The sequence below is a fragment of the Barbus barbus genome, assembly GCF_936440315.1.
Source record: "Barbus barbus genome assembly, chromosome: 13".
Lineage (NCBI taxonomy): Eukaryota > Metazoa > Chordata > Actinopteri > Cypriniformes > Cyprinidae > Barbus > Barbus barbus.
Window position 1 is genome coordinate 3,094,260 of NC_136741.1, and position 10,378 is coordinate 3,104,637.

Below are 10,378 nucleotides of genomic sequence, written 5' to 3' on the forward strand. Positions count from 1 at the left end.
CTTATTTATTCAGCTTTCAGATGATTTATAATCTAAACAAATAGATTATTCATTTTAAAATTGGTTTTGTGGTCCACAAATGCAGGCTAAATACATGCTGTAAACGACTGTTTGCAACATATATTTAGCATATATTCATATATTTTGGCAATAGACACTATAAACACTTTTTAATCATTAAAATCTTGTTTATATATGAAAAATAATGTCAAAGTGCCCTAAAAAAAAATATTGTGGCAACAAATACTTATAACAAATAATGGTGTAAGTTGATAATACCTTTGCACTTTGATATATAAAATAACCTTAATACCGAATGATCAGCCTTTGATATTCTTATGCCATGCTACTATTAGAAAAATATAGATATAATGCTATTATAATTGCATGTTGCACACATATGACTTCCTCCAGGGGGCGCTATTTGATCTCTGCTGTTTGTCAGGAACTAAATTACATGGCAATATGCCCCCTAGTGGACAACATAAAATCAAACCCTAATCGATGCATAGTAAAATTTGACTGCTACCTAATCAAGCTAGCAAATACTCCCAGCTTCTATATCTAATGTTTGGAGATTAAAAACGTTATGCATTATTTGTATTGGTAGAGTAAATGCAAATACACACAAACACAGAAAAAGATTGTATTCGTGCACGAATTCGACATCGCTACTGTGCTTTCTATGGTTGCATGTCTTATCGTTCACATGCATTACACTTAGAAATGAGAAATAAACTATGATTTCTTTATTCATAATATGAGAAAAGGCTCGCCGCAGTCTCACCTGTGCGCCACACGAGCACGAGCCCTCCTTGCACTGCCACGTCATTCGCCGCCGTCGAGACCCGTCTGTCCACAAAACCAGCTGGTGATAGAGAAACGACTAAAACGGGTTATATTCTCACCGGTGACACGGAGCGGGGATCATGGGGGGATCACAGAGCGTGGAAATTCCCGGAGGTGGTTCGGAGGGCTATCACGTTCTCAGAGTGAGTGTGTTTTTGGAGGGTGTTTCTCGCGTTCACTCATGCCGTACATCGCGTGTTGCTAGCGGCACAAAGTTCAAATCGAGGCCGGGGATATCAGTGCGGCCTGTTAACCGTGGCTAAATGCTAATGTGGCTAAACGAAAATCTCTGCTGTTAAATGTAAATATAATGCATGGGAGTTTTCATCAGATGACATGCAAAGACCCTTTAAAAAGCACATCTTAATTTATCCTACTGTACAATGTGTGTTTTAATAATTGTTGGATGGACTATTGAAGAATACATGTCATGATGCTTTACTGTTTAAATGTTTAGTTTTGATCTGTCATAACTCGAATTGGCCCAACTTAAAGCAAAGTTTGCTTATGATCCTCGTGAAATATGTAGGAAATGACATGCTGTTCCTACACGCATCGGGGTTTTTTTCTTGCTTTTTTTAATTATTGGGTGCATGACTGATCAATGGTTTGCATCCCAGTCAGGAATCTGATAGAAAGGTTGGTAACTTAAGTGTCTACTTTGGCATTTACTTGTTGCAAAGCTTATTATTTCATGATCTTTGATATATGTGACAAAAACCAGTCTTAAGTCGCTGGGGTGTATTTGTAGCAATAGCCAAAAATGCATTGTATATATAAAATATATAACAAAAATCATTAGGACATTAAGTAAAGATCGTGTTCCATGAATATATTTTGTATATGTCCCACTGTAAATATATCAAAATAAGTAATATGCATTTCTAAGAACTTAATTTTGACAACTTTAAAGGTGATTTTATCAATATTTCGATTTTTTTGCATCCTCTGATTCCAGATTTTCAAATAGTAATGTATCTCGGCCAAATATTATCCAATCCTAACAAACCATACATCAATGGAAAGTTTATTTATTCAGCTTTCAGATTATGTATAAGTCTCAATTTTGTAAAATTGACACTTATGACTGGTTTTGTGGTCACATATGCCAGTTTGGAGTTTTGCTAGACGATTGTAATGTTTGTTTTTGGTTTTAATAGGTTATTAATTGGTTCTATTTGATTGTTAAATGGGGTGTTTTCTGTGTTCTGCAGGTGCAGGAGAATTCTCCCGGTCATAGAGCAGGTCTGGAACCGTTCTTTGACTTCATCGTGTCCATCAACAACACCAGACTGGTAGGTTCGTTGCACGAGGTGAAGGTCATCTATCGGCTATTCATTGAGCCAAGAAGCAAGCTTGACTTACCCTGTTTGAGCAGGTGTTAGGAATTTCAAATGGAAAATTGGTTTATGTATTGAATAACTGTGTAATAATGACAATCATGGGATAATCCAGTGAGTTAAACTCATTATAAATGAAAATCTGACATTATCTAATGCTTTAAAGGCTCTGAACTGTAAAACTGACAGTTCTGACTGTAAAATCTGATTGGATGAACCACATTTGAAGCCATTGTAAAAGCTGATATATGTACACCTGGATCACATGCCGTAGATCATGAGTATAGTGATAGTAGAAATGTGTCAACCGTATATGTTGTTTTTGCTTTATTCCCCCCTAAGAACAAGGATAATGACACGTTGAAAGACGTACTGAAGGCTAGTGTTGAAAAACCTGTGAAAATGCTGGTGTACAGCAGCAAAACCCTGGAGCTGCGGGAAGCTACTGTTACTCCCAGCAACATGTGGGGCGGTCAGGGTCTTCTGGGGGTCAGCATCCGCTTTTGCAGCTTTGAGGGAGCCAATGAGAACGTCTGGCATGTTTTGGTGAGTGCTGAATGCAATCATAGAAAGCTGAAGGCTTGAGTTATTTACATGGCATATTTTGTATGGGTGGGGTGGCGTTTGATGAAAATAGCATGTTTGCTTTGAGCTCATTTTGATTAACAACTTCTGGTCAATTAGTCGTAATTCAGCGAAGTGTTCAAAAAGGGTGTGTTCTTGTAAGACAGACCGGTCGGTTGAGCTGTAAGATGAAATGCAAGCCTCGCATGAGTTTTTTTTTCCATGCATAATTTACCTGTTTTTGTAGGAAGTGGAGCCAAATTCTCCAGCAGCATTAGCAGGTTTAAGACCACACACGGATTACATCATCGGAGCAGACACAGTCATGAACGAAGTATGTTTCTCTCTTCATTTCTTACTCTTTTCAGATGTCTTGATCATTGTGCACAGACATACAGAAATGTACTAAAATTCTAGAGTACATGTGTTTTTTTGGTTTTGGATAAAAAACAAACAAACGCTTGGTTTGCAAACAAACGCTGGTTTTTCAGACTCCACAGAAAAGAGCTGAAATGACCAAAAATTGTTGCGGTCATTATCCATTAATAATATAAAAAGACTAGTTTTAATTTTTAGCAGTGCATTTTTATATTAGAATAATTTGTATTCTTTAATAAATGTTGTTCACTTTACAAATTCCCCTTATAAAAAAAGAAAGAAAGTGAAATAAAATAAGCTGTGAATTACACCGCTAAAATCTAATTTTAAAAATTAATGAGCACAAATTTTCTGGAACACGATGGCGTACAATGCCAAACTAATTGCTTTGTAGTTTAACACAATGCTGGTGTTGAAAACAGCAGTAGTTATTGTTAACTTACACTATTAAAAATGATTTTTGAAAAGTTTTGCTGTGGCAACTAACTGAAATAAGTTTACAATAAAAAAAAAAGTCTAAAATGGTTAACTTAAAATAAAAATACTAAAAAATTACTGAAAGTAAAATTAAATCTGAAAATATAAGAAAATGCTACTTCAAAATATGAATAATTACTATAATAGTATATCAATTATACTAAAATAAGAAGTCATCTGTGTTAGCCAGCTAGATGGCATTATTTAGATGACAAATCAGCAGAATTTGCTACAATGAACATCACAAAGATCACAGAAAAGCGAATGTTGCAAGGTATTAAAAAAATGAATGTTCAAATCATAATGTAAAAATTTTAGTGGCACAGCAGCACTAACCCAAAAAAGGCAAATGACTGCTTCATCAACTGGTTTTTGATTTTTCATTTTGTGTGCTCTTTCTCCAGTCAGAGGACTTATTCTCATTGATAGAAACCCATGAGGGCAAAGGCCTGAAACTCTACGTCTATAACACTGACACGGACAACTGCACAGAAGTGATCATTACACCCAACAGTGCCTGGGGTGGAGAGGGCAGGTGTGTGTGAAACTCTCACTTTCTCTGCTTCCTGCCTCTGTGCGCATGTCTGACATGATTATTTCCTTCCTTCAGTCTTGGCTGTGGTATCGGCTATGGTTACCTGCACAGAATCCCTACTCGGCCCTTCGAAGAGGGCAAGAAAATCAGCTTCCCCGGACACACCCCCAGTGAGCCCGCCAGCCCGCTAAAGGACGGCTTCACAGAGGTTAGCATGTGTTTCACATGGTGTGTTATGATAGATTTGGTCAGACGTTTGACTTCTGTGATGTTTTGTTTAGGTTCAGTTGTCTGCAGTAACTCCGCCCCCTGTGTCACAGCCTGTTCCCACAGGGCTTGAGGACAGTCTGTCTGGCCTGTCGTTCAGCTCTGCCCCGTCCTCAATACCCAGAGAGCTCCACACAGGTGAATTGTTTCTGCTTTTATTTTGTGCTTCATATTTTTCCTACATTGCGCATAATTCATGAAATAATTAAATGTAGTGCAAAATGTAAAATTGGTGTCATTTCTGGCAGGTGTTCCCACAGTCCCTCTGCTGCCCACTCAGGTGACCCCGGGGCTGGGTCCGCTTCCCATTGTCAACCCCTCCACCACCATACCGGGTAAAGAACATACACTCATCTCTGTTTTTTATTAAGTGAATGAAATGCCACAGCAGGTATAATATTCAAATATTCATGTGGCTAAATGATTTTGATTTTGTCTCTTCAGGTTTGATGTCCTTACCGTCTGGACTTCCTCCCCTTCCAAACCTGCCTAACCTCCCAAACCTCAATCTACCGTTATCGTTAGCTGGAATCAGTGGGTTACCTCCCACTACAGCAGGTACACACACCAAAACTGTATTACAGCTTATTCTGACCAAGAGCCGCCCACTTAAACTGGGTTCCTGCAGTTCCTTACATAACACACACCGCTTCACCCAATCTCATGTTAATTTTGAGTACCTATAGAGTAGTACTGCATCCTTCATAGCTTCAAAAAGTCTTTAGTTTTATCATATTTATAAAAGAAAGATACACTTTACGATTCTCTCCGAAAAAAGCCGAGCTCCTGGAGGCGCGCCGTGGGCTTACGGCCTGCAGTTCTGAATCATGAGCGGGATCTTTTATAGCTGGGACCGCTCCATCTTTCCGTATCAAACGATGTGCAAATCCAGTGTCGAACTGGGCCTTGTTTATAAAACCTTCGTCAACAAACACGCTTGAGAAACTCTGTTGCTGCCCCGAAAAACAAACTGCATCCACTGTTTACATAATGCTGGGTTCTTCGGGAAGCTGAACAAGGTTATCTTTCCCTTACAACCAAAAACACACTTCTTTAGGGACATTCTTCCCGAGCGAGTCCTGTGCAGCGCTGCTGAATGAAGCGCGTTGATGGGCGCGCGCTTGCTCTCGCTCCGGTCGATGCGTGCATGGGCGTGTTCTTCCGGGAGAAATGCCCATATAAGGAGTTCCACCCTCGTTTACATCATCAAGAGCCACGATTGAAAAAAAACTTTCCGAAACTTGTACGAACCCAGAAGGAAGATTTTTGGCACATAAATACTTTTTTTTTTTTTTTTACTTTGGCCATGCTTAGCATGAGAATCCAACTCTTTAACAGTGTAAATAACTGGATAGTTCACCCAAAAATTTAAATTCTGTCATTTACTCACCCTCATGTCGTTCCAAACCCGTGAAAGCTTCGTTCATCTTCGGAACAAAAATTAAGGTATTTTTGATGAGATACGAGAGCTTTCTGACCCTCCACAGAAATTCATCAAATTACGGTTGAACTGCTGATGTCACATGAACTATTTTAACTATGTTCTCGGTACCTTTCTGGACCTTGATCGTGTAAGGACCCTTGCTGTCTGGAGGATCAGAAAGCTCTCGGATTTTATCAAAAATGTCTTAATTTGTGTTCCAAAGATGAACGAAGGCCTTACGGGTTTGGAACGAAATGAGGGTGAGTAGACGATGACAGAATTTACATTTTTGGGTGAACTAACCCTTTAAGTCTTAAAATCAGGTTGATCAGATTTAAGATCATAAAAAGTGTTAAATATCTGCAACAGAAGTCCTAATTGTTATTTTAATAGGTCTCAAATTTGGAGACTGAAAAGCAGTAATCCCAGTGTGATATTTATTGAAATTCAAAAGAAAAATATTTAATTACATTAACATTAGGGCTTCAGCGCTGATGCGTGTTCCACAAGCTTGCGGTTTCAGAGCCGTTCACAATCAGTACCGTTCATTTATGCCAAGTAAATGCTTATGATCGACTATTAACGTACTGTATTAAAGCTTAGCAGCAGTAGCATTTACAAATAGCAGAATATATGTAAAATTATGAGACGACAACAAACGAACATACCATTAAGGCAACATTTCTCGTTTATTTTTAAAGTTGAATTACTAAAATAACTAAAACATAAAAAAAAAACGATGTAGATGTAATTAGGGGAAAAACAAACAAAAAAGTAATAAATATGACAAAGCACACTACAAATAAAATGAATAAAACAGTACCATTAAAATGAAAACATAAAACATTGAAAATAATAAATGTATTGATTCAGCATATTATTACTTGGTAAGTTAACATAAACCAGTTTCATCACATATTAAATCAAATTTCTCGAGTAAATGAGTGTTACTTGCAGTTCCCATTTTGCTAATAAGCAGTGTTAAAACCTTGTTGATTGTAGTGGTGGGCAGAGCGAGGCTTCGTGAAACACTGAAGTGTCGAGGCTTCGAAACATTTCGACACCCGTCTCTATGGTGACACCTAGTTGTCATTTTCAAGTATTGCTCTGAAATAATTGCTCTGTTTAATCAAGTAAAGGAATCTGAGATGTGTGATTTATTTTGAGATCTGTTCTGAATTGACACACTGTATTAATTTTGTGCAGGTCCTTAATAAGGTCTTAAAAAGCCTTAAATTAGATTTTTATAAATCCTGCAGAAACCCTGTGTAAAGTAACCACTAACCAGCCATAATGAAAAAACCTGTTTTAATTTCTGTGACTTTATTAATTAAGACTGCTGAATATTGATCCGATCTCTCTCTGCAGGTTTGCCTCCTCTCCCTCCTCTGAACCTGCCCGGCATCTCTCCTCTGCCCATGCACACTGTTCTCCCTTCCACACTTCCCAGCATGCCCGGGGTCACGCTGCCATCTTCCCTGGCAACATCTGACCACATGCCGGCCATCTCTTTAGCTGCCGAGCAAACTCCAGCGCTCATACTGGATGCCACGCTCACCCCTGCGGTCAAAGACAGGCCTTCAGAGAAGCCTGCTGCGACGGAGACGACGGATGCGCAGGCGGCCCCAGAGTCCTCGTAACGGCCGGACCGGGGCCGGAGGGCGTCTCTCCGTACGTCTCTATTGTATTTATTCAGTACAAAAAGATTCCAGTGTGTGAACACACACAGAGATAAACACGGTTCTGTTGAGAGACGCCAGTGTCTGAGAGTAATGAGCGTGTGGATGGACGGCTAATATAGAAAAATACATTTAAAAAAAAACAGAGATGGTTTGCGCTCTCCTCAGAATCGGTGCCATCTCGTGCTTTTTCTTTCTGTACATCCTGTAATCAACTTTCAAATGTTAGTATAGCATTCCCTGTACAATTGCTATGTGATTTTACAATGTAATGTCTGACTTCTTTCTTCCTTTGCACCGTTTGTTTCGAATGCTTTGATTTCCTCAGAAACAACTATATTCATGGTCAGACTGGGCTCTGGGCCTGTCTCTCTCTCGCGTGTGCTCTCACACACTCTCTGTATGATAGCTCTGCCATCATGATGAACGGGAACACAGTTACAAATGCCCTGCAGGGCTGAATGTGCGCTTGTGCAGTTTGAAGCTTGAAGGAATCTCTTATTCAAACATACACAAGCAATAAACTACCCAGTTTTACACTAGGGCTGTCTCGTCTCTTTAATTTGGTCATTTGTGAGTTGAGTATAAATTACATGAGTTTAAGTATAGTTTGCATGAAATCACATTGCAATTCCTTGCTTTTACCATAGTCAAGCAATAAAGGTTTTCAGTGTTCATTTTTAGACAGCAGGTTGGATAAGGATGTATGTGGGCGTACAGTTAGAAGGTCATCACAAAATAAACCCATCGATGATCAGGGCCCTGATATAAAGCAGAAATCTTTAACCACTGACATATCAGAATCAAGTATTCTAGAAAGCAGTGTAATAAATAGATAAAATGTAGAAATTGCTGAATTAACACTTGTTTTACACATTTCACTTAATGCTTATAAAATGAACATTATGAACAAGGATAATCTGAAGATGAAACCTGGTAGAATGTTTAACCAGGCAAGCAGTTAGTAGTTATAGACAACTATTGGCCAGTAAATCGTGTGGGTCAGTGTCATGTAGTTCTGGGATTCTCAGCCATTGGGACTCGGTAGCTAAGATTTTTCTATGCATGCTATGTCTTTATACAACTTAATTTATAGCAACTGTAAGAGTTGCAATATAGAATCATCAAAAACTGAATGTTCAGACTTTTTATTAATATTTTCCAGTTGTTCAAGATTGTATTTTTAAAATTCCCTCATTTACACTCTCAAGGTTCTTGATTCTTAAATAAAAAACAGTTGTTGAGGGAACACATTAAAATAAGAAGTATATATGCATCTTTATTTGTAGCTGTTTTAGTTTGTTTGCTCATCTTACATCATGTTAAGTCATCTTGTGGCCCCCTGGTTGAGAACCACTTGTGTACTTTAAGAATTTCTGGTAATAGACACACAAATAAAACAAGCATTTAAAGGCTGTTAGGAATTGCCATTTAACATATAGGGCTCCCACAGCCCTGAAAAAACAGTAATTATCTATTTCCAGATCTGGAAAACTCATGGAAATCATTTTTGCACCATCATACATTTAAAAAGATAAATATACAGTTAAATGAAACCAGACATTTCTATAGTGAATATTTGCCTACCTATGCTCAGCTTTAAAATATTTCATCAAAGGATTTTTTTCTCCATACTATGGCTTTAAAATATAATTATCACTCGGCTGTGAAATACAGGTTGACTTTTGATTCTGTCCAGCAAGACCCTGAGAGCAAACATATAACAACAGCTCTGCTATTACAAGAAACTGTCCAAGAAATTAGGGAAAGAAAGCACATGTATCCAAATATTTTCAAAAATGTTTATTTCTCTTTTGGCTACATTCTCTACAATTGCAGCAGCACTTGGAGACAGATCACAATATGTTGAGCTGAAAACTGCTTCTGGGTTTGAAAGAGTATTTAGAGAGAGGGGACAACAAAAGCTGAGATTAGTCCCCTGAAAACAGACTCTGGAAGCTTCGAGCGTGGTCCGGTCCACGTCGTTCGGAGATGCTGGCCTTACTCAGGCTCCGGGATCAGCGAGGGTTGCTAAGCAACATGACAGCACTGGGTCTGGGCATAAAGGGGTTGATGAACAAGGGTGGGGTCCGGCCCACCTTCCGTCTGTTCTGTCAATCATCGCTCGCGTCACACACACACACACACACCTCTCATTCACAACCACAATGGAGGTTTATTCATGCTGTTTCCTGGTAAATCAAATTCATATTTGGTCTGAATCATAATCTGAGTAAATCGTGAAACTAAAAGCAACATCAGGGTGCAGCGAGGTGTTGATGCCGCATCAGACAACAAAAGTCACCAACAAACTGAGAAAATATGAAACCCTGCACAGGCTCGATTCATTAATGTACTCGTATGTGATGTTTGAGATCTGCTATAGGAGGTCTATTCTACTGAGATGATTTCACGGTTTCTCCTCCTACATGCAGGACAAACAGCTGAATCTCATGAAACTGGTCAACAACATGTCCAGGTCATTTTCCACTCCAAAATCTAAAGAAATAAAGAACCCGATTTTATTTGGCTGAAAATTACTCACTGTAATACGAAAGACACATATCGTATATACACAGTATTTATTATATTGCCTTTAATTCATGCTGATGTAAATGAAAAGTACTTTAAAAAGCACACTCACACACTTTTTCCATTCCCCTCACAGAACTGTCTGTCTGTGTGTGTGTGTGTGTCTGTCTGTCTGTCTGTCTGTGTGTGTGTGTGTGTGTGTGTCTGTCTGTGTGTGTGTGTGTGTGTGTGTGTGTGTGTGTGTCTGTCTGTCTGTCTGTCTGTGTGTGTCTGTCTGTCTGTGTGTGTGTGTGTGTGTGTGTGTCTGTCTGTCTGTGTGTGTGCGTGTGTCTTG

General features: G+C 38.8%; 1 protein-coding gene across 1 annotated transcript; it reads left to right on the forward strand.

Annotated features, from left to right (window-relative positions):
• Positions 1-477: 477 nt before the first annotated feature.
• Positions 478-8,736, forward strand: LOC306879378 (Golgi reassembly-stacking protein 2-like). Its single transcript, XM_079432259.1, has 10 exons — positions 478-992; positions 2,064-2,144; positions 2,532-2,735; positions 3,001-3,087; positions 4,013-4,143; positions 4,219-4,351; positions 4,425-4,548; positions 4,659-4,745; positions 4,855-4,968; positions 7,202-8,736. The coding sequence occupies exons 1-10, from the start codon at positions 930-932 to the stop codon at positions 7,471-7,473; spliced, it is 1,296 nt and encodes a 431-aa protein (XP_079288385.1). The 5' UTR covers positions 478-929; the 3' UTR covers positions 7,474-8,736.
• Positions 8,737-10,378: the final 1,642 nt, after the last annotated feature.

Excerpts from the sequence above, each read along its gene's own strand:
- LOC306879378 (XM_079432259.1), top strand. The coding sequence starts at position 930 with ATGGGGGGATCACAGAGCGTGGAAATTCCCGGAGGTGGTTCGGAGGGC. Across the intron at positions 993-2,063 it reads AGGGCTATCACGTTCTCAGA|GTGCAGGAGAATTCTCCCGG; the intron begins GTGAGTGTGTTT and ends TGTGTTCTGCAG. Across the intron at positions 2,736-3,000 it reads AGAACGTCTGGCATGTTTTG|GAAGTGGAGCCAAATTCTCC; the intron begins GTGAGTGCTGAA and ends CTGTTTTTGTAG.